This window comes from Paramormyrops kingsleyae, chromosome 4, assembly GCF_048594095.1.
Source record: "Paramormyrops kingsleyae isolate MSU_618 chromosome 4, PKINGS_0.4, whole genome shotgun sequence".
NCBI classification, from domain to species: Eukaryota; Metazoa; Chordata; class Actinopteri; order Osteoglossiformes; family Mormyridae; genus Paramormyrops; species Paramormyrops kingsleyae.
This window is the reverse complement of record NC_132800.1, coordinates 23885531-23910748: the sequence shown is the minus strand read 5'-3', so window position 1 is coordinate 23910748 and position 25218 is coordinate 23885531. Positions and strand designations below refer to the sequence as shown.

At 44.7% G+C, this 25218-nt stretch overlaps 1 protein-coding gene across 1 annotated transcript; it reads right to left on the bottom strand.

Annotated features, from left to right (window-relative positions):
• Positions 1-1047: 1047 nt before the first annotated feature.
• Positions 1048-25018, bottom strand: LOC111860060 (ethanolaminephosphotransferase 1-like). Its single transcript, XM_023843388.2, has 10 exons — positions 24810-25018; positions 22372-22440; positions 19104-19212; positions 18671-18745; positions 15479-15744; positions 12680-12788; positions 6297-6345; positions 5870-6050; positions 5265-5447; positions 1048-3595 (listed from the first exon to the last, which is right to left on the bottom strand). Exons 1-10 carry the CDS (start codon positions 24864-24866, stop codon positions 3530-3532), a joined length of 1164 nt encoding a protein of 387 aa, XP_023699156.1. The 5' UTR covers positions 24867-25018; the 3' UTR covers positions 1048-3529.
• Between the last annotated feature and the right edge of the window lie 200 nt (positions 25019-25218).

Here is a 25218-nt window from a genome sequence, read left to right as displayed (position 1 = left end):
TTCTGTATTCTGTTAATTATTTTGCTTTGAATTCATTTTACAATATGAAGTGTCTGTTTACACGAATGGTTTGTGTTCATTTCCTTTGAAATGTCATTTGGCTTTCTATTAATATGTTAGATGAGTAGTAACCAAGGTATCCTTTGTTATAGTCAACCTCAGCTAACGTAAGGGGATAAAGCTAGCCATTTTCTCATGGTAGTAAATTTAGGCCATATGCCAGAAATACGGGAAGGTTTAAAGTTAAAATTCCCATGCTGTCTTGAGTGAATTTAGGACATCTTAAATGTGTGCTTCTCTGAACTCCACCTTCTCTGAAATAACGCAGCATGTGGCTAATTAGCCCACCAGTGTCAGAAGGCATGAAGGCAGCGTTGAGTTTAAGGCAAATGAGAGAATCGCGCCGATTCAAAGTTCACAGGTAGAGGGAAAACGTTTGCAAGATGAGAAAATCACAAGCGCATTGCAACATACTGTAAAGGTAAATCTTGAAGTAAAAACTTCATTGTAACACCCGCCAACCATAAGTGCTGTTCTAGCACTTAGCATGGCGCTCAACTGGAGAAGCGCTCAACTGGAGAAGCGCTCAACGGTGATGCACAACATCTAAAATCTAACTTCTCATTTGTTTGATTTTAACATAAACAGGAGCTTCTCCATTTCACATTTCAGTGACCATTAAATGGTGGAATCACTTTAAATAATGGACAGAAAAGGGGAACATTATGGACAGGGTACCAGGCCTAAACCAGGTGTTAGTCACCTGACAGATGATCAGCCTGCACTGTAACTGGGGACCTGGGGCCCCTTCCATAACCCCCTTCAATTCACACTAAACTGAAACTGTCACATCCTTTTACTTAGAACAGTGTTTCCCAATCCGGTCCTCAGGATCCTACAGTCGGTCCATGTTTTCGCTCCCTCCCAGATCACTTCCTGGTACCCTGGGGGTCCCCGAGGGTTGGGAAACACTGGCGTAGACTAATATTCAACAGGCAAAGCTCAAAAAATGTCATACTGGCATACAGTGCCCACTGCATCAGTATGTTACACTGGAAACTTTGTTTATTCAATAAACAATTACAGGGGGATTAAGGCATGGACTTACAAATGCAACGTGTCCATTTTCTCATGCTGATTTTATAAGTTATTGGAATTATTAAAATGTTACAGAATCTAATCTTTAAGTATACAAGCCAAGCATCTGCTTTTCAAGTGTATCTTTCTATCTATCCAGACCAGTGTTTCTCAACCCGGGCCTCGCACACCCCCGGACAGTCTACATTTTTGCTACCGGGAACTGGATGGGAGCAAAAACATGGACTGTCTTGGGCTGGGGAACACTGATCTAGACTGTGAAGAAAAGCCAGACGAACACGAAGAGATCATGCAAACTCCACACTCAGACTGTGGGGCAGGAATCGACTCACAACGGAACTGTCCAAATAAGCAGTACAGTCACCAAACCTCAATTCTCATTAATTTATTGAGCTTCATTCTCCATTAACACAAATCTAAATTTTTATTTTGTATTCCGAGCAAAGAAACTTCTGTAATTAATTTAACATCTAAAGTCCAAACATGAAACGGCTTCCTGATGTCCAGCTCCTAGCAGGAACTGCAGTGATCATCTGCTGACCACAACCTGAAGTCTGAAGTTTTGCTCTTTTACACAGAGTTGTTTTTCCAGGAATAACCACATGCAGGGGAGTTGCACAAATCACCCTACAAATAAAATTTGACTCAAGAAAATGGCAACTCTTTAGAAATGCAATATTTATACAAATTTACCATTAGGTATTTATGGAACCAAAAAGTGAGACATACTAGGAACAAATAGTGCATACATTAAAACATGAGAAAGTTCATATGCATACTATATCCAAACTGGTCTAAAACAAAATCTAACAATAAATACTTTAATATGATTCATTTTTTAAGAACTAACATTATGCATCATTAAACCTTCGATACATTCAGAATCATTCAACATTTAGAACAATGTGCTTTGATTTATTCCATTCAGAGCATCTCATTCGTTAGTATATTATAAGAAACTGTCCCAGTTCACATCCAGTGCTTTGATGTCATCAACAGAATAAAGCAAGAATCACTGGCGATGCGATTCCAACATTTTCGAAAAGCTGGAAGCTTGCGAGCATCCAGTGTCCTTGTTCTCTGATCCAGAGGTATTAGTGTAGAGTAAAATGCACTGCATTTTGTTCCAGAGGGAGCAGTCTGCTATACTGATCTCCCTTTGGGTGTTTATGTATCATGGCACAGTGCCTCCCTAACCCCCTTAAAAAGGAAAAGTAGTACTTTTCTATCCATTTAAGAGACAAAGCTGCAAGAATCATTATATAAAAAACACAAGGATTCATCCTGACAAAGATTAAAAGCATCCGCAGTGAGGTCAGCACTGCGTTTCAGAGACGCTCAGTGACGCTGACATATTTACAGATTTTCATGAGATTAATGCCTAACAAAACAAGCTAAGAAGCATAGTCAGGTTCTGGGCTAAACCTGTAACTGCTGGGCCAGCCACAGACCTCTGGAAACCGTATGACGTGTAGAAATGCAGTGTAGAGTGTCCCTGTCAAAATGGTCCACCCTCCTGCGGGGGTCCCTGCTACCCCTTGTGTTCCGTGAGGCTGGAATACCAAGCTGCACTTGCATTTCTGCAAAGGGCAATAAACTGCACCAGGGTTGATGAAAACCCCTGTTCACTATTGTAGGTCATGTTTCCATACTTTATCCCTTCATTGCTAACAGTTTGCATTATTAAATTGTCAGTAATTTCTTCCTATGAGAAAATATGATACTGGAGAAAAACAAATCACTTCCAACGCCTATATGTTCTTATACCTTTTTTGTTTTGCAGAGTACATCTTAAAACTTCAAAGCTTGTCATATGAGAATGGAATACGTAAAAAAATCAAATTCAAGTTCAAATTCTCGTTAATATGACCCATTTTCATGTTGACTACAGGAGAATTTTGGGAAAACTGTATGCAAACACTGTCTGCTAGGATTAAATATGTTGTCTTTAAAGTAATACACCAATCTGCACAATTTCAGTCTACACTCAAACACATTCTATTACAGTCCAGTTCATACACAGCAAACAGTAGAAACCTTTAAACTATCATGATTCCACAGCATAGTATTGTGGTGAATTAAAATGAAGCAGTTTTTTTTCCCCCCACACCCTTAAAAGGAGACTTTTCTTGGAATTTCTTGGGTTGCTATGGTTGCGACCTTTGCTCCATGACCATGTGACCGTGTGCCATGGCCCTTAACCACAGGTCCACCTGTAATGCCAGATTTGCTGCCAGTATGATATTACATCACATAATTCCCAGAGGGCATTTCTGCAGCTATCCCTCCTCCTGATTGGTTACCTGAGAGGGGCTCTAATGCTTTTCTCGGGCAGTGCGTGTCTCTGCCTCTGATTGTCTCCTCTGATTGGCTCCTCGGCTGCACCGTTGGACAGGTCCAGTCTGGACAGTCAGCGGCACGGGGTCCTGCGCTACTGCTGGTGCTTCTTGTCCAGGGAGAATATGTAAATATTCAGATGGTCACTCAGCTGTTTTCCCTGGAGAAAAAAAAAACAGGGAAGAGAGAAGACAGATATGAATTTTTTTCAGAGCTTGGAACAGAAATGTTATGCGTAAAGATGCATCAGGCAGAAATTAATCCTGACATTCTATCATTCACTTCTGACTGTCAGGTCAGGCCTTGCATCATCCTCTGTCGTCACAGCCTCTGGAGCCAATCAGGTTCAAGCATGGATGCCTAGGCAACCGTTTCCTTAACGTATTCTTGGTACGAATGTGGCTGCGAAATAGAGCACATGGAAGCGGCCAGATTCAGATTGGGGAGGGGGCACAGACTGGGCTTAAGGAACACAGCCACAGGAAATGCTCAGGCAGTGCAGCCATCTGCTTCCTCCTGTCCCAAGGGCACATTAACCTGGTGAAGCATCACATCTTATGGTACAACAGAAGTTCCCCTGAAGAAATACAAGCACTGAGCCATGACACCTACTTCAAGCTACGTTAAGGAAAGGTTTTCAGATATATGATCTGAGACTTTATACCTCTGTAGGCCTCCAAATACCTGTCCTGAAAGACTTTACCATCGCTTGTCTGTTTCTGTATCACAAACGACACTATTCTATTCCCAACTCTCGTCTACATTCAGGCAGATCTGCCACGCCCACTTTTTTTATATTTTTTTTTTATTGAGCGTCAATACAATTTACAACGGAGGTACAAAAAGAGCCATGCCCATTTTTTTTTCATTATTGCCCCCTAATCCCACTCCCCCTTCCACGCCCACTTTTGACAGAAGAGGACACTCACCACACAGAGCGAGCACAAGAGGACACTCACCACACAGAGCGGGCACAAGAGGACACTCACCACACAGAGCGAGCACAAGAGGACACTCACCACACAGAGCGGGCACAAGAGGACACTCACCACACAGCGCGGGCACAAGAGGACACTCACCGCACAGAGCGGGCACAAGAGGACACTCACCACACAGAGCGGGCACAAGAGGACACTCACCGCACAGAGCGGGCACAAGAGGACACTCACCACACAGAGCGGGCACAAGAGGACACTCACCGCACAGAGCGGGCACAAGAGGACACTCACCGCACAGAGCGGGCACAAGAGGACACTCACCGCACAGAGCGGGCACAAGAGGACACTCACCGCACAGAGCGGGCACAAGAGGACACTCACCGCACAGAGCGGGCACAAGAGGACACTCACCGCACAGAGCGGGCACAAGAGGACACTCACCGCACAGAGCGGGCACAAGAGGACACTCATCATACAGCGCGGGCACAAGAGGACACTCACCGCACAGAGCGGGCACAAGAGGACACTCACCACACAGAGCGGGCACAAGAGGACACTCACCACACAGAGCGGGCACAAGAGGACACTCACCACACAGCGCGAGCACAAGAGGACACTCACCACACAGCACGAGCACAAGAGGACACTCACCACACAGCACGAGCACAAGAGGACACTCACCACACAGAGCGGGCACAAGAGGACACTCACCGCACAGAGCGGGCACAAGAGGACACTCACCGCACAGAGCGGGCACAAGAGGACACTCACCACACAGCGCGAGCACAAGAGGACACTCACCACACAGCGCGAGCACAAGAGGACACTCACCGCACAGAGCGGGCACAAGAGGACACTCACCACACAGAGCGGGCACAAGAGGACACTCACCACACAGAGCCCGTAGTGCAGGTGTGCCAGCGTCACCAGGGTGCTAAAGGCCAGGAGCCCCAGGAACTCGCCGTTGGCCAGGAGCCCGGAGAGGATGGCCCCCACCATGACAGCCAGAGGCAGGAGCAGCCAGTGCAGAGCTTCAGACCGGGTGTTAGTCATCTGGCAGATGATCAGCCTGCACTGTAACGGCAGGCAAGGCGTGGGGGGGGAGAGCAGAGAGCCTTCTGTAACCCCCATCAACTCACAATAAACTGAAACTGACTCACATCCTGTTATGTAGAGCGGTGTTTCCCAATCCAGTCCTCGGGGACCCACAGGCGGTCCACGTTTTTGCTCCCTCCCAGCTCCAAGAGCAATAACGTGGACTGTATGGTATGGAGCTGGGAGGGAGCAAAAACGTGGACCGGCTGTGGGTCCCCGAGGACCGGATTGGGAAACACTGACATAAGACTAATATTCAACAGGTAAAGGTAAAAAAAAATGTGCTACTGGCATACAGTGCCCACTGCATCAGTACCCTTACACTGGTAAGTGTTAGCGACACTGGTAAGTGTTAGCGACATAGAAACAGGCAGGAAAAAGGGAGAGGAAGAGCATCTTACAGACACGTTGGAAAAGGCCACGCCCGTCATCCACAGGAAGGTGCGGGGGTGCTGTGCCAGCACGTCACTGGGCGAGGAGAGGGCCCAGGTGGTGAGCAAGGCGAACAGGAGGCAGGGAGAGAGAAGCGGGAGGAGGCCTTCGTACAGGGAGCTCCTCTGCAGGGTGCCATCGCGGTGCCCCCTACAGGCAGAACAGGAACACTTCACAGGTAAAAACCCTCTAATGATTATTAAAGGCATAATGTGTCCAGGGGTCCATTTGTAAAACATTATATCATCATCCTGATTGTGACAGCCCCATGGTTACTGATTGGTTACCTGAGAGGGGCTCTAATGATCTTCTTAACTCTGATTGGATAAAAACATCTTTGAAGCATCTGGAGTGTGACTATGGCTTCTGACCGTCAGTGTGAGAGACGCCACTCACTTGTAAATGTTGTAGAGAGTCTGCGGCAGGGACAGGAAGGCAATGCACCCTGGAGAGAGAGACATCCTCTAAAAAAACACTCAGTGCTGATTCTGGGACCAAGCCGGCCCTTATCACAGCAAACACTGTTACACGATGACAATAAGACAATGTTACAGCCCACAATATCCCTCATTATAGTCCTGAAAGGTCGCATCTTCACTTCTTTGATAAATCACACAGTTGTCTTGTCTATCGGCACATCACCCGAAATCACACATGTATGCCTGCTCTGTTCACATGCATTATTCTTCCTTTTTAATATCTCTGCCAAAAGTTCTTCCTTTTCTCAACACTCTCTGTGATTGGATGCTGATGCTTAAGCTTCCTTTCATGTGACCATTAAAAGAAGCTGCCTTGCTTGGTTTCTGAGCCTCGCTTCCTGATTGTCCATGTGACTGCCTCCCTTCGTTCCTTTCCTGCCGTTTCCCCCCTCTCTCTCTCTCTCCCTCCCTCCCTCCTGCGCGGCTTATTTTCTATTCCATAAATCTGAATGAAAAAAAAAAAAACAGAAGTCATGCACACAAAGCAAACAGATCATTATTGCTGTACGCTTACTTCACTTTCCCTTTCTTTAATAATGAATGTTTATGTCTATGATTAATTCATATGTAGCACAAGTCTTCCTTTTCACAGAAACAGCACCTGAACCACAGTCTCTCTCAAACTAGGGGTGTCGGTGATTTTATAAATATGCACGCACGCACGGACGGACAGACCCATAACTCCCAATCATCCTCTCCAATCCCCACTGTCAGTGTTTATGCTCCTTCACACCTAATCATGTGAATTCCTTCTTCTAAAGAACACAATATACTCAACTCAAGTGACCAGTCTCAAATAAACCGGCACGACACACATCACTGCATACAGGCTCTTCCGGTAGGCTTGGGAGTGACCCTAAACGAAACCGTCGAGATGATCAGCACGAAGATCACTGCAAATAATGTAATGATGTGAAAGTGCACCATATAAAAATTAATTTGTTGTTTTCTTGAAAGGACATCAAGTGCCGTCAAGCAGCATCAGCCCATACAGACCAATGGGCAAAATCAATGTCATCATATTCCCACATAAAGAGATGGCTTGTGCAAGTCATTATGGGAGTGAAAGGTCTCCGTGAAATGATTATGAGCATTGACATGCAGGAGCTGAGATAGAAACCGTGAAGCAGAAAAACACTGGCTCATCATAAGACGTTTATGTCCTCATATATCAATCTTCAGCAGTGGGAAGGCCAGATGACGGTCCACAGAAATGCCCACATCAGCCGTATTCAGTTCTATTCTGTTGCCTAATAATTAATAATTTTATCATAAAAGCCAAACAATCAGGTATTATTCTGATAAAGAAAGCTGAAAATAAACGTGCCCTGTCATGTATTAACATTTAAATACCCATCAATCTGGGTAACTGGCTTACAGAGTCAGTGAGGTGTGTAGAGCTGACAGTTCAGGGAGGAAAATGCATATATTTATGCAGTATATATTAGAATGGAGTCAGGGACATAGCCTGGGTTTGGAAAAGAGTGAGGTCTAGGTCCGGGTCCGGGTCCAGGGCCGGGTGGGGTGGGGGGAACTCGTCAAACACATTTTTATTGGTGTTGACAATCTGAAGAATACTAATTCTGAAAAATACACCATACATCCTGCATGTGCCAAGAGTAAGAGTAGTTTTAAACATAAACAGTTTACCCTGGATGACCTTGCCAGAGCAAGAAGCAAAAATATACTCTACTAACCCTACAGTGTCCCTAGCTGATTGAATTTAGGTCTATGCCATAGACTAGTATCAATAACGCTTGATATTAACACACCATTACAAGCTAACATCAAATACACTTGTTTTCATATCCAAATTTGCCTTTGAAATGGTTCTACTGTCCCCTTCATAAGCTGTTTATTATTATTATTTATTAATGACGTTGTGTGGAATGTTAGTTAGCCTAATCTAGCCCATAGCGCGTAATGTGAAAGAAATCCAAGCTTTACCATGGCCAGAGTAGCCCAGCCTAAGCTTATATTTAACATGCTTCATATAATTATCTTTACTCCAAATGCCAGAGCGGGTTGCAGTTCTGGAACATTTTTTACACATAATGGCATCCTCTGTCATGCTGATACTGAATGCTAGCGCTCGCTCGCTCTCTCTCTCTATCTCTATCTCTCTCTCACACACACACACACACACATCAGACACTATTAATGACACATTCAAACTGAATTAATTCACTTGGCTCGCAGACATTTTCAACTGCTGATTCTTTCTATTCTGGTGAATACTTAGCTTGAAATTTTATTTTTAGCCCTTAAAAATATTAGCAAGGTCCAGGGCTCGGTGCCATCATAGCTGGTTATGGTCCTGCATTTATTTGATACGGGTCACCACACTATGCTTGTCAATGATCCATTTAGGATTTAAGGATTTTGAGGCCCTCGGCAAACCGCAAAGATGTTTATTCTCTACTGCAGTTTAAATCACACATGTGACTCAGCCATATGACACTCTGCCATCACACGCTGAAGCAGAAGAAAGGATTATTACTGCCATTACCAGCATGTATGTGGCCAACGAAACAAAAGGGTGCTTCAGGCCATTTCATGATTATTGATAAGTGGCGCCCTCTGGTGCCCATTAATGTAACTGACCTGGTCTTCGATTGTTTTCCGAATGGAATCCTGAGCTTTTTGATCTTGACAATGAAATGCAGTTTTCACTTGTCAGTTTACCTGGTCATCTTAGATCCATTGATTTAAAAATTACTTTAATTATGGTTGGAAATTTTTCCTGCCGAGATACTAATGACTATGACAAAATATGCCAGAGACGGGGGCAATAGGACCATGACACTCTGGTGCCCTATTCTCACAACACTATTTGTATAACCGAGGAATCCGTGATGAAAAAAACCATCGTGATTTAGCCCTATTAGTGGATGTTATCCGAAATATTAAAATATGGAGACTAACTAGCTGGCCATGATTATCTGAATTTAGGCACTGCATTTAGGTAAATTAAGTTTATCACAAAAAAGCAACTGATATAACAAGAGGGTTAAATAAAAAGCAGTAGTCTTCTTTACTTGTTTTACTAGCAGTGATAATTGCAGGGTTAGGACACCACTCCCAGGATCAGGTGCTCACTGGTTCAAATCCCATGCCTGACACAGTGATGTCGCCACTGCATCCCTTGAGGAAGCCCCTTAACCCCAACTGCTCCAGGGACTCTCTCATCCTCACTGCCTATTGCTTTGGGAAAAAGCGTCTGCTTAATAAATTTAAAAGTGTGGATAATGTATAACAATTTAACTTCAACCACTGGATTATCACTGACAGTCTTCGTAGCTAGCTAACTAAATCCCGACAAGCCTCAACCCGTCTAAAGCAGGTGGCTATAACAGAGCTTTTCTTTAACTGGCCGGTTTTCCTCTGTGCCTAGAGGAGACACATCCATGGAAACACAGGGTGTGGTCGAGCTAACACTTAGTCAGCACCAAAACAAAGCCATTCGTCAAGGCCTACTTTCACTCATCTCTACCCGTCGGTTCCCCGTTTTCCTTAGATGCTTGCATTTCCATCATTTTTTAATGTTTAAATGATGTCACAGTCATCCTTGCGGGAAATGGAGAGAGCAATGATGTTTAGAAGCAGGTCACAGGGAACAGTAGGGGCTAGACTAGTGGCAAAAGGGCAGCTTGACGTTAATTACTGTGACACAGCCACACGTGACCGATAAAATGAAGAGTACAAATATAACGGTACCTGATACCGTTATCTTTCAAAAACGTATCTGATACCACAAGACCGGGGACACCCAGGATGGGATGTCAGTCCAATGCATGGCATTGTGGACGATTCAAACATGACAGCTCAGCTAACTGCATGCCTTTGGACTGCAGGTCTCGAATGCCTAAAGGGGACCCATGCAGACTTGCAGGTCTCGAATGCCTAAAGGGGACCCATGCAGACTTGCAGGTCTCAAATGCCTAAAGGGGACCCATGCAGACTGCGCACACAGAAAGGGGCTACAATTTAACCCTGGGGGATGCAAAGCATCAGTGCTACCCAGTGAAGTGTGCCCCCTCCCCCCTCCAATAAGAGTGGTAAAACCACCATGTTGTTAAAATCCAGGTCACCTTTATGTCCCCTGCATCTGATACATATCGGAGATATCATCACCATTTTGCGTAACTTATTTTTAAATAATTGCTGGCATCACGGCTAGGTGTGTAGCATCTCCTTGCACTTCCAGGGTTGTGGGTTCGAATCCCACCTCTGCTCTGCCTGTGTGGATTTGCACGCTCTCCCCGTGTGCTGCTGCTATTGGAGTATGTGCACTACTATGTCGTCACCAATTATACGCAGTATGTTATATTAACCACACGTCAACCAACACCACTAACTCACTTTCATCCTGTACCTGTAACGCACCCTTACTGCAGTACTGCTGTCGATATCTTTTTGCAGCCCGGTGATTAGTTATATTTATATATCACCTGTAAATTGCATTTATTACTCAGAATTTGTACCTTTACAGTACAATTCTTTTATATTTTTACACCTTATTCTTTGTATTGTGTTTTAGATGTAAAGTACCATTTGAGGCTGACACAATTGCAATTTCGTTGTGCTTGCTAAGTGACGATAAAGTCCTTGAATCTTGAATGCTCCACGTTTTATCTGGGAACTCTGCTTACCATCCTCTGTCCTTTAGCATACATGAGCGTTCTGCAGTTCCGGTCTTGGAGGGCCAGACTGCAACACAGTGTGCAGATTTCTCTACTCAGACACACATACTAAGCCTGGTAATTAGCTGGTGAGCAGAGTAAGGTGTGTCTGAGCAGGCTGGCCCTCCAGGACCAGAACTGGGGAACCCTGACATACTGTTTCACTACTTGGTGCATCTGAATTACAAATGTGTGTATGTGCATCTTGTCCATGGTGAACCTCAGCCTTGTACCCTGTGCTGCCTGTGATAGACAGTCTCACATGTCCCAGTCGCACAAAAGCAGTTGGAAGATGAATGTCTGTAATAATTACATAAAAAACGAAAAGAATCCCAAATCACTGAGCATTCTGACACAGTGAATAAGCATATTAAGACATCATCACTTTAATGGCCAGTCAAGTATGAGGCTTACAAGATAAATGAGTGCTAATGACTCTATGCAAAGTAGTCAACCCTTTGTGATGTCACTGGAATGAACAGGACAAAAGGTTCCAGAACATGGAATTTCAATCATCTGTCATATTAGACCTTGCTAAGCATAAAAAATATATTACCAGCACCAAATCACTGGCTATTTGGTGTGGTAACCTTCAAGCGCAGCAAAAAAAAACTCCCTCATTATCTGGTTACACCTCATTAGCAGAGGCGTGACACACAATGTGGGGACATGTTTAAGCTTTAACCCTAGTGAAACATTAAGTGTACACCCCTGTCCCTAAATTAAGGTACATGAACTGGAGCAGAGGTGGAAAATTCACATCGAGAAAGTACAAATCTAGATCAAGGTTTTGTTTCAACCAATCAGTTGAGCATAAAGAGTCACAGTCACAGAGAACTCAACTGGTTGGTTGAAACAAAACCACGGTCTGGATTTGTTCTTTCTGGACCTGAACTTTCTACCTATGAACTGGAATACATCAAATCCCGCATCAGAGCCATAGTTCCCAAAAAAAACTGCATCCCACTGTACTAGCAGCTGCCAGTACAGTGTCCCAGCTAACAGGGAACGTTCCCAGAACTTTAGCTAATGGTATGTGAGGGTCTTCTCAAAGTTGGCAGAGAACGTTCTTACTGTAATGTTAATTTGCATGTTTTACATTTTAACAAAGGTTCTGTCGATGTCAGCACAATAACATTATTACCTGAATATCCTTTTAACGCGAATAATGTTGAAAAGCATTGTTTTATAATAACATATTATCCGGTAAAAGTGCGACATGCGTATACTGAACAGATGCCATCCAGCCTTGAATCCCTGACCTCCAAGGATTAAAGTGACAGTGTTACTCAATACTCTAGCATGCTTTCCGTTGTTTTTATATTATTAGTCTTAATTGCAGTAGTGGGCTAAACATCGGAAATACTGGACACCATGAACGTTTCCATACCTTATTCGTAACGTTCGGTAAACATTCCTAGAACAAATAATTGTTAGCGGGGGAATAGAGTAATTTGTGCTGCATCTAGTAAGTGCACAACAGCCTAACAAATCCTTTTAATTGTAGCACAATAATAAAGTGAGGCAGACAGAGGGGTGAGGTGGGGAGTGGGATGAGCAGGACAGCGCTTTGGGACAGACTCGTGATCCACGTGACACTTAGGCTTGGGACACTTACCGATCGCCACGGCGATTAGAATATCCGTAAAGAAATAACCGAAGGCCACGGGCTGATACCAGACTTCGACTCCCAATACTGCCGTCAGCAGATACACCGCTGTCATTGTCTACAGGAGGAGAAAACAGATTTCACAGAGCATCACATGCATCTTACCGGCGCATATTTTAGCATTTAAGGTCAGCTGGCAAGTATAGTATAAAGATCATTTATACTGCTAACAAAAAAAGGACTCAAAGCTGAAGGATTTTTAGCCAGGAAACGTTATTGAAATGGTATTCCTCTGCTATTGCAGTAAAGGGGTCGTGTGAGTGAGGCTTACTCGCAGCCAGCAGGTTTGGGTTCATAACGAACTGCGTAACTGCAAAAGGCTGCACACTTTCACTCTGATACTGCTGACGAGGAGGAAGAGGAAGGAGCCAAGCTATGCTGAGGCAATGAAAGGGAGCCGCCTAGGCTAGACCGTCCACCGTGCACTCGAGAAGACAGCTGACGTGCCACTTTTCCCCCTCTACGCCCCTGCCAAGTCGTACTCCGTATCACACGCAGACTTTGCGGGAGAAGGAGAGAATCACCCCCCAGTGCCAAGATCCAGCAACAGATCGGGACAGGCACGCTGAGATTCCCCAGCCAATAGAAAATTGCCTTCCTGTGGCAGCAATTTGTTCCACAAGAGATGACTCACGCTCTCTGCTTTCGAAATTCCATAAAACACGCCTGGGTACAAAGAGAGAAGCTTGGCTGCAGATTGAATTATACCCTGAAGGTGCCTAAGCAGGTGTAATATCACTAAGGACTTTTCTGTGAAATTGAACACAGAATAACACTACTACCATTGTATGTGTATTTTACAAAAGCGAGCTGGAAATTTAACTAAAGTCTCTTCTTTCTTTTGTACTATTCCATGAGTTTACCTCATAGAACAACGTACTTGTCAAGCACAGCGCTAAATATATAGTCTGCAATATATAGCAATCGTCATGCGCGTGAATTCCTGCACACCGATGTCTGATAGAACGCGGCGTCAGGATCACAAACACGGCTGAGGTCGGAGGAGGTCCGGCGCCACGCCTTATCTACCTTCCCTCCTTTTTCGAGACTGAAGCGAGATGACAAACCGCGCGAATTACCGGCGGCTGAGCCCCGCGTGCTTCTGTGTCCCCCGCTCCCAGAGGCGTGTTACAAGCCAAGAAGCTGTTTTTCCTGCATCGAGGGGGCCGAGATGGATGAAGAAACCCCCCCGCGGTGCGCCCATCTATTCCGACTGGAGAACTGCCCCCCTCCCCCATTTTGTCAACTAGGGCAACCTATACATGCTGTATATAAATAGCCTGCCTTGCAGAAAACTTCCCTAATTCCTGCCGCTGAATTTTAAAGTTGAAGATTTTTTACTTTTTGGCATACAAAACGATTTAAAAAAAATAATACGTCACTAGATCCCTACTCAGTTAGCAAACAGGATCCGTGGCTGTTCCCACTATAACGAACTGTAACGTTTGCTTGAAAAAGCATCTGTACCAGACCATAATATGTTGGTGGATCCATTACATCACTGCTGAACTGTGCCGTCATTTAGAGATTCAGACCGACACCACCGGCTGTTTTGCCGAGAGTCAATCTGCTGGGTGACACAGTGAACCGATTGGCGGGTAATATGTATAATCTCATAAATTTAACTCTAGACTGAGAAGGACTTGTTCAAACAAGCCAGGCACTGAAGTACCTGATTCCTCCAATCGCCGCAGTGACCGAACCGGTTCAGATGTGTCTGCTGAACTCTCCCAGCAATTCAGGTCTTTTACAGGACCAGCTCCACAGCATATACATATCATGAATATACAAAGACCAACTAAAGACTAAACCGGCTCCTCAATGCAGTATTCCGCTTGCATCATTTGATGTTTCACTCTGCTCCTTAAAGTTGTAAAAGGGACCAAATAAGCAGCGTTCAAACAAGACCCCTAGCAGGCATACAGTAGAAGCACTAAATGCCTTTAAGCTGAATTCTGTGACTATACAGAACACCATCCTGACATCCTGTTTACAGACTAGATACCGATGCTGTCCTGTGTACGTTGTAGGGCTCTCTTTGATTCTTCGTGAAAAAGATGAAGAAAGAAGACCTCCAAAATATACTGTCACTACACCAAGCCCCAAGAAACAGAACTTCACCAGTTTCTCCACCTTCATTTTATAAAAATCTGCCATTAGGACTTTACTGTCAAGGCTGCTCAATATTACGCAGCATCCAGCCAACTTAGGAAGCACTGTTGAGAAATACTGAAAGCTTATTGGAGGAGAAAAGACCAGCACACACTAGCTCCATTCAATATCCCCCGAGCGTCAGTGTTGATACTGTCACATAGCCCAGGCCCTGTCCGTTCAGCCAGACCCAGGATAGCGTGAGGAACACACTCAGATGTAGTGTATGAAAGAGTGAGCACTTCCAAAGAAAGCATATCTAATAAAATGCAGAATTACTGATCATTTTACACTAATAATTGCAAGGCATTATTCCATTTCGTCAGATTTTTTTTAAACAAAATGCATTTAGCGCAATGATTACCATGCTGTTCAGGTGAGGGATTTTAATGGCCTTTGTGATGAATCCTTGCCATGCTAGAAATTGTTCGTCGAAATTTTATATTGCACATTGTACAACATACTTTTCCAGTCTGAGGGCACTGCAAAGGTTTTGATAGCCTATGCTTGCTATTGAATCGTAAAGCCAATCGACCAGTGTTATTCCTCAGTACATTTTTTATCTCACCAGCGCAGTGACAGGATTCCAGTACTGACCACTTGACTGAAGTCATATCCCCAGGGCAGGAACAGGACTCCAGTGTTGTACTTCTCCCAGTGAGAGAGCACAAATGTGACCAGGACGATGCACAGGATGCAGTAGAGGGTGTAGGCTGAGACAGCCCTGGCCTTGCACAAGCCGAACACTGAGAAGAATGACAAGCTGAAAATGGAGGTGGCCCAGCTGTCCAGACCATGGTCAAAGAGCTCCCCTAGAGGGCTGGAGGACTGCGTGCGGCGAGCGTGCTTCCCGTCAATGGAGTCTGTGGGGCATCACAACGACAGTCCAAGTCAAGCCCATGTAGTATCTTTGCCATTATAAATAGACAGTTTCAACCTTCAAACAAGCTCAGGATAGATATACTTGCTGAAGGTTAGTCTATCAGTACATCTCACAGTATATGCAGATGGTATGAATAGCAGATGTAGCACAGCCTCTTAATGGTCAGCACATTATAATATTACATATAGAGAGGAGATAAAATAAAAGATACATTTTTTCATTAATCTCAAATTATGTCAAATAATTCCTCATGCCAAAGTACAGCCATGGAAAAAAATAAGAGACCACTCTATATTTGTAAACAAATCTGCATTTTTAAATCCTGGTTTAATCCTGGTCCTGCTAGCAGAAGGCTACCTTGAACAGCAGGCTGCTTCCAGGTTCAACATTTCTAAAACAGCAGTACACAAGAACAAGGTGAAGCAGGAGACACTGAGAACGACCAGAAAACAGTCAGGTAAAGGGCAGATGTGACATTCTAATGCCAGCGATGACTGTCAACTTATCAGTTCCTCATTAATAGAAGGATGACATCAAGTGAGCTTCAAAAGGAAGGGGAAACATTAAATGCAGGTGTGAAGTGCACTGCTAGGACAGTTTGTATCAGGCTCCTAGAAGCAGGACTGAGTTCCATGAAGCAAGGAAGAAGCCCTTCATTAATGAGAAACTGCATTAATGAGGCTGCATTTTGCAAAAAAATATATACTATTCACAGACACACAGCCATAAATTGAGAAATGAGTGAAACAAATATTGTGCTGTGGTCTCAATTTTTCCATGGCTGTTACTCTCCCCCTCACCTCTTTAAGGAGACCCAGCACTCATCCTGTTACTCCTCCCCTCACCTCTTTAAGGAGACCCAGCACTCATCCTGTTACTCTCCCCCTCACCTCTTTAAGGAGACCCAGCACTCATCCTGTTACTCTCCCCCTCACCTCTTTAAGGAGACCCAGCACTCATCCTGTTACTCCTCCCCTCACCTCTTTAAGGAGACCCAGCACTCATCCTGTTACTCTCCCCCTCACCTCTTTAAGGAGACCCAGCACTCATCCTGTTACTCCTCCCCTCACCTCTTTAAGGAGACCCAGCACTCATCCTGTTACTCTCCCCCTCACCTCTTTAAGGAGACTCACCACTCATCCTGTTACTCTCCCCCTCACCTCTTTAAGGAGACCCAGCACTCATCCTGTTACTCCTCCCCTCACCTCTTTAAGGAGACCCAGCACTCATCCTGTTACTCTCCCCCTCACCTCTTTAAGGAGACCCAGCACTCATCCTGTTACTCCCCCCTCACCTCTTTAAGGAGACCCAGCACTCATCCTGTTACTCTCCCCCTCACCTCTTTAAGGAGACCCAGCACTCATCCTGTTACTCTGCCCCTCACCTCTTTAAGGAGACCCAGCACTCATCCTGTTACTCTCCCCCTCACCTCTTTAAGGAGACCCACCACTCACCCTGTTACTCTCCCCCTCACCTCTTTAAGGAGACCCAGCACTCATCCTGTTACTCTCCCCTCACTTCTTTAAGGAGACCCAGCACTCATCCTGTTACTCCTCCCCTCACCTCTTTAAGGAGACCCAGCACTCATCCTGTTACTCCTCCCCTCACCTCTTTAAGGAGACCCACCACTCATCCTGTTACTCTCCCCCTCACCTCTTTAAGGAGACCCAGCATTCATCCTGTTACTCCTCCCCTCACCTCTTTAAGGAGACCCAGCACTCATCCTGTTACTCTGCCCCTCACCTCTTTAAGGAGACCCACCACTCATCCTGTTACTCCTCCCCTCACCTCTTTAAGGAGACCCAGCACTCATCCTGTTACTCCTCCCCTCACCTCTTTAAGGAGACCCACCACTCATCCTGTTACTCTCCCCCTCACCTCTTTAAGGAGACCCAGCACTCATCCTGTTACTCTCCCCCTCACCTCTTTAAGGAGACCCAGCACTCATCCTGTTACTCTCCCCCTCACCTCTTTAAGGAGACCCAGCACTCATCCTGTTACTCTCCCCCTCACCTCTTTAAGGAGACCCAGCACTCATCCTGTTACTCCTCCCCTCATCTCTTTAAGGAGACCCAGCACTCATCCTGTTACTCTCCCCCTCACCTCTTTAAGGAGACCCACCACTCATCCTGTTACTCTCCACCTCACCTCTTTAAGGAGACCCACCACTCATCCTGTTACTCCTCCCCTCACCTCTTTAAGGAGACCCAGCACTCATCCTGTTACTCCTCCCCTCACCTCTTTAAGGAGACCCAGCACTCATCCTGTTACTCCTCCCCTCACCTCTTTAAGGAGACCCAGCACTCATCCTGTTACTTCCCCCTCACCTCTTTAAGGAGACCCACCACTCATCCTGTTACTCTCCCCTCACCTCTTTAAGGAGACCCACCACTCATCCTGTTACTCTCCCCCTCTCACTTATAACCAGCCCCCCAAGACCTTTCTTCTTCCTAAATAAAAAAATGGCTGACATCCTGCCTCTTAACTAGCTGCATTCACCCACACTCGCCCCTCCCTCCCTCTTAAATAAAACCACACTCACCTCATGCCACACCCACACCCCTCTCACACTTTCCCCTCCCTCTTAACCAAAGCCACACCCACATAAACCACACCCCTCTCACACGTACCCCTCCCTCTTAACCAAAGCCACACCCACATAAACCACACCCCTCTCACACTTACCCCTCCCCCTTAACCAAAAGCCACACCTACCCAAGCCACACCCCTCACACTTACCCCTCCCTCTTAACTAAAACCACTCCCACCCAAGCCACACCCCTCATGCTTACCCCTCTCTCTTAACTAAAACCACGCCCACCCAAGCCACACCCCTCACACTTACCCCTCCCTCTTAACTAAAGCCACGCCCACCCAAGCCACACCCACAGCCCTCTCACACTTACCCAGGGCATATGCCGAGAACGTGGCCAGGCCGGACACAGTCCAAACCCAGTTTGGGACATGCTGGGAGCTGTTACCTGCACAGCGGCATTGAGAGCACACTCAATTACTTCTTTAAAAATATGTGCAGACATACCACTAAATGTTATAACATTTACAAGTTCATATATAAATATGCATCTATCCATTTTCGGACACAGTGGGCCTGGAGCCAATCCCAGGAAGCACCCAGAAAAAAACAGTCAGATAAAATGATCTTTTTTCCTCTCGTGTCTTTCTGGACAGAATGAATACTTGGTGCTTTATACACACAGTATACACACATATATAAATTCAGATAAACATGTCCGGGTGCTGGTGTGGATTATCAGACAGGTGATCTAGCCCATATAGCAGACGGCGGTGGGGGGGCTTGTGGACCCCTGTGGAGGTTACCTGAGGCCATGTAATCCCAGTCATAGAAGGACAACAGGAGGTAGTTCATTAAAATGAGCAGGAATCCGCTGAATGTTAATAGGTTGGGAGCGACCCACAGAGGCACTGCCTGCAAGACAAGGCACACGCAGTACGTCAGCGAAGCGTCGCGCCAGGGGTCCGGGGGCGGCTGGGGGCGGGAGGCGGGGTGGCGCTAACCCAGACCCTGCCACAAGCACCACACAACCTCTGTACGGCGCTGGAAATGAGGTTAGTTTAAGGTTACTGAGTGCACAAATAAGCTTATATGGACCTAAATTTAGTATTGTGGATTATGGCACAAATTTGGTCTGTAGTTTTAAAGCATCTACTCTTTATTTGACTTGAAAACACACGTGTGTCATGAGAAAATAATAATAAAAAAAAACGACTATAGAAAGCAGTATTATGCAAAGGTTCTGTTTTCTGTTTTTCTTCTGGTGCTGTTTTCTACACATATTACACACACTCGGGCAAGAAAAAAAATGACAAGTCCACTCTGGGGAGCAGCCGCAGAGACAAAGCCATTGTTTGCTGGGAGAGACAAAAAGAACATCACGTGTGGCCTAGCTATTTGACGGCATGCTGAAATTAGACCTATATCTATTCAGCAAAAAAGTGAAACTGGATCACAGACCTTGAAACGGCCATTTGTTTACAGGAAACATTCACCTGCGTTATCGTTTCGATTACTTACTATTCATATTGCAATTGTGCTTTACATAAGGCACCTTACAAGTCTTATGCTTTGGATACAGTCCCTTACAAGCCAAGATAAACAAGGGAAAGGCAGCCTAATGAAGCGTGCTGCCCTCTCCTCTGGCTTTATTATTAATAGAGCAGCTGAATAGCTTTACAGCTGCCTTTCTGACAGGTAACACTCCAAGGAGACTACAGCAAAGACTAGAGTGAAGTCCAGGGTGAACGAAAATCTGCCCTAAAGCCTGCAAATGTCCTCAAAAAAGCCAGTGTGTGATTGAAAATGTGCCCCTAAAGTGTCTCTCCCATGTGCAGTGCAGACGCTCCTCTACTTACGAATGAGATACGTTCTGAACGGCTGTTCGTAACTTGAAATGTTCGTAAGTCGTTATTCAACATCATTTTAAGGGTATACGCAACTACAAAGAACTAGGATGCTGGGAGTACGTTCACTACACTGCTGCGCAGCGGGAGTAGCGGACAGAGGTCGTACTAGGCGGAATTGGCGCGCAGAAAAAAAAAATTGATGTTGCGGACAGGAAACGGGAGCCCAAGGAACACAATTTGGCCTTACAGTCGTCTTCGTTCGTATGTCTGAAAGTTCGTAAGTTGAAAGTTCGTAAGTAGAGGAGCGTCTGTATTTGCTGAAACTCAAAATTGCACCGTTCAGTCGTTTCAGTGGGCTTCAACTGGACAAGAAGACAGTGTATCGCGGTGTGGAACACGGAGCCCTCTACAAGTGCCATACGTACGTGCCATGTGATGCACTAAGGAGATGAGCCTTTCCAAAAAGCTACGGCCAAGATGAAGATCTTTGCGAGTAAATGATGGCGAAATGATGGAGGTGCCGATCCTGAGATAATTAAGCAGTTAATATGCCGCCATTCTTAATATGCCATCATGCTTAATATCCCATCATGCACAGGGGTCGTATAAAATCTTCTGGGCAAGCACATTATCCCCATTATTTTGAGCACCATGACTTGAAGTGATCTCAAAGACTTCGAAGAGGGGTGATTCTTTAGCTATACGGCCGGACTAAAGTTGTCATTAAAAAAGGATAATTTGGCAAAAAAAGAATGTCAGGTGTCTGCTGATGTTCATGCATCAGTATGAGATACAAGACAAAACATAAGAGTGTCTCAGATTGACACGTGTACTCACTGAGACATGCGTTTCAGTCACGCGAGAATGTCACAAAGAGAGATACCACGATCTGGTTGCAGTGCGTAAACTCCTTATTGCACCTGAAAAAGCAACTGCAGCACGGAATGCAGGCAGTGTTCAGCAGAGCAGCGGAAAAACAAGTCATAGGGTCACACTGACTGCTCTTAAACATGTAGAGAATGTGCCAGGAGTTGCCTAAGTGAAGGTGTTCTTGCAGCTCCTTTACACTAAAGTGCTTTTCCCTGGCCTGCCTTTGGTCCACTTAACGCTCGGAGAGCGATGCGAATGTCAATAAGTGCAAAGCCGTCCTGAGCGACATGTTATTCATATCTATTCTGATGGGAGTGGAACTTTCCAGAATGATTCTTCGGCTCCCATCCACCAGCATGGAAGGCCCCGAATGATACGACGGGGACCAAAGCCATACCGACCACATCCCTTCAACAGTCACAGATCAGGGTCACCCACTGACCTACAGGTTAGAAGGAGAACTCTTACTAAACTAAAAGCCAAAAAAAATGAAGTTTAAACAATAGAAAAAATTTAAAATGATGTTTAGGTGTGAATAAAACGAGCAGGACTGACTCTTTCAACACGTGTTTATTCTTATTAACAAGAATAAACAAATAGGTGATGTAATAAGAATGAACAAGTAACAACGACAATGTCACAATACAGACACACTGCACCAGGGAAATGAGATTTGCCTCCAAGAATTAAATGAAATACTGAAACAAGCGTGTTAAAGACAACTCAGGAAGAGACATACTTCAAAAATGATCAGGAACAGCAGGGATGAAGAAGAGAAAGATAGCATTTAGTGTAGAAAAATTACTCCACAGAAATCTATAATGAGGAATTAATATTTTGGCAAGTCTTTCAGATTTAAAGGTAGATAGTTTGTAATTACTACAAATGGAAAAAAAATGTCATGAAATGGATCTCAAGATATTAAAATTTGATTCACAGCGAAAATGAATATTCTCATCTTTTTCATATTTCTTATGAAAAACACAAGAGTGAACTTAATTCAGTTGAAATAGTGTTGTCATATAGCTTTTATTTTAGTTTTTTGGGCACTTTCTCAAACATTTCATTTATTTTCACGCAGCAGTTCTTCTACTGTTGGCAACTGGAACAGCCCAGTATCTCCCCGCGTTTACTCTGATAGCTCACTGCTGCAGTGCCATAAAACACTGGTAACACAATGCAGTGCCCTCTTTTTTTGGGAGGGGTCTCCCCAGGGGTGGCCAGACAGCTTCACACTTACCTGCGGCAGTAAACCTCTCGGCGTGTCATTATCTCAGCATTAACTGAGCGTGTTGAATTACAATCGCCAGTAATTATTAGCTGAAGGTGGACATGAAGACTCTGACTCACCCACCTTGACCAGCTTGTTCCACAGATGCTGCATGACATACACTGAAAGCGGGTTGGTGTCCACTGCACTGTACTGAAACAGAACCAGAAAACAAACGCTAGCTTTGGAGAACCTTCAGGAGGGAACAATTACACTGTACTGTACATTCTTTATGATAATTCACATTTAATGTAGTGCACTCAATTCTAATACAGGCAGGCCCGAGGTTACGGACGAGATCCGTTCCTAAGTCGAATTTGTAGATAAAGTTATGAATAGAAAAATAATAATACCGGAGATTATAAAAATAAATAATAACTATACAGTAATAGTAAAAATAATCACATAGGGTACTGCACTATACCTTGAGCCAACAAATTGTTGCAGCTGCCAAATGTTTTCACGAGCATCAAAAAGTAGTGCGTGCGTTCACTATGAACCATTGTGTTTAACCAAAATGTTTTATATAGTATTCTATATGGCAGTCTGCTTGTGAGTATGAGCTGCCCGTAAGTCAGACGTTCACGCTACTTTGCATTTTGTGCGACGCGAGTGTGGGAGATTAACTTATCTTGGGGCCCTAGGCTGACACGCTCAGGTGCTGCTCACGTAAGCAGCCGGTCAGTTGTCCCTCGGCTATAGCTTAGGACAGCCTATGAATAAAGATCCCAACCCCCCAGGGAGCGGTGACCAGCCCCTAACTCCTCACCACATCCGGCTGGCTTGATGTCTTCCTCGCAGACGGAAACAGACCGAACCCCAAACCCCGACACCTGACCCAGGCCCCAAGACCTGAGACCGGCTCTGTCTTCCTCCGCGTTCTCATCCTCTTTTCATTCCTTTCCTCAGCGCCGTTTGATTTACCCCGACTCCACTCCCTTAACCAAATAAAGCCCCCATACCAAACCCCCCCCCCCCAGCTCTGAACGCCCAGCCCGGTCCCTCAGCCTGTTTACCATTCAAACATGCCTGAACAGCATACATTCAAAGCAAACTGATGCTGCATCATTGTCCACGCTGAACAAACAGTGGACAGCACTGAATGTATGTCAGCGTTTATATGCCACGGGGTCAATGACAATTCCCTAAAAATGGGATGAAAGCTCTGATCTAAGTGAAAACCTTAAAAATTGTTGCCGGTTTAACGCTATTTAAACGACACGGAGCATATTAGTTTAATGTCAGGTGTACGGTTCAGCGCCAGCATTTGAGAGTGAGAGTGTACCGAACAGTCTGGTCATGAGGCAGCAATCGCTGCAGCCAGGTTATAAATTAAACCAGTGTCATCCACACTTATAGTAGGGTTCCGACAATGGGAGACTTAAAATAGTGAAAGCAAGTGGAAAAATAAATGCTTTTCAAAAGGAATAGATGACCTGGGCCAAAGGTGGATCAGAAACGGGGCACCGTTCCCTTACAGTATACGGCGAAACAGTACGGAGCTCAATAGGAAGAAAAGGTATTTCTGGAGACATAAGCGTTGATTAATGGCATCAGCGGAGGAAATTAAGGAAGGTGACAGACAGCAGATCAAGAAAACAAAGAGTTATAAATACTCTGCTCTCATAAATAACGTCCATCAGATATTGTATCAATAAAATATCCAACCAATGGGAAAAATCGAAATTACAGTCCGGATCAGTAAAGGCTTTGAAATGCAAAGCGGGCTGCAGAGGATGACAAAGTATCCAAACGACTATAAAATCAGCAGCATTCCTCCAATTAAGATTTCATCATTTCAATGCTATTGCATTTTAAGTGGATAATATGAAATTTCCGATACAAGGCCAAAATAAATGTTTTTAAATGTTTAAAAACATCGGTATTGATCGTACGGGAAAATGAAGGAGTCTCCGGAGTATCAGAGGCGCTTCTGGTGGGGAGACGTCGCCTAACCGCCCGGAGCATTTTCATCAAGAAACCGCAACTTTGAAACGCAAAATCTGACATAAACCACCGTCATCAAGCTTGCATTTTTAAATATGATTTCATTTAAAAAAATTTGTCTACTTTATGAAGGCTTTCGTTCGTGGTTAACTAATGCCTTTAAGATAAACATATATTTCATTGTTCGTAAATCAGTTTACTACTGTTCAGAATAGACATGTATTTATAGTTCACCGTGAATCGTTATATCACAGCTAGGAAATTAATATATTAATAAAAAATATAAGAATAGAAAAAAATACCCCCGGAGTGCATTGTACGATCTGCTCGGACGCGGAGCACAAGCTACCTAAATGTACAAGCTTAATATCCATAAATGATAATAAACGTTAACAGGCGTTTGTTTCATATCTGTTCATATGTGCTCTGAATGTTAATTGCATAATCCGAAGCAATAGCTACAATTACACCATTCAGCAGTCTGAGCTGCGTGGTCCTTTCAGCACCCAGAAATAATTACTTACGGGGCAGAAATAATCTAACAAAAAAAATTACATATAATATTTCCGTTTTACCTTGTAATTGTCGAAGCCCGCAAGCTGCTGCTGCGTAACATAATGGTAGTGAAACATGTTGGATGTAAGATGTATGTATTTGTCCCCGGTGCTGGTGGGCTGTGCCACGGGCTGGTGTCAGGACCGCATCTGCCCCGCTCCTCCGCCGCGGCTCGCAGCCTGTGCTGCGGCTGCGTCACTTCCCGCCCGGCCGCGCTCATCCAGCCCCCGGCTTGTATTTTAGGATGAACTGAAAGGCGGCCGGATCCCTTAATCTGCTGGCTGCTGCTAGATATGCCTCTCAAATGAATAAACTGCTTGTCTCGGTTTTGACCTCAGCGCGATATTTGGTGTCTGTATGCATTTATGGCTTTAATCTGCATATTCTTTCTTATAATAGAAACATATATCGTATTTTGTAAAATCTTAC

What these genes read in the sequence shown, in the direction of transcription:
- LOC111860060 (XM_023843388.2), bottom strand. Translation starts at nt 24,866, where the DNA reads ATGTTTCACTACCATTATGTTACGCAGCAGCAGCTTGCGGGCTTCGAC. An exon ending in CGGGCTTCGACAATTACAAG is followed by an intron (nt 22,441 to 24,809) that starts GTAAAACGGAAA and finishes GTTCTGTTTCAG; the next exon opens with TACAGTGCAGTGGACACCAA. An exon ending in ACTCTCTACAACATTTACAA is followed by an intron (nt 6,051 to 6,296) that starts GTGAGTGGCGTC and finishes TTCTGCCTGTAG; the next exon opens with GGGGCACCGCGATGGCACCC.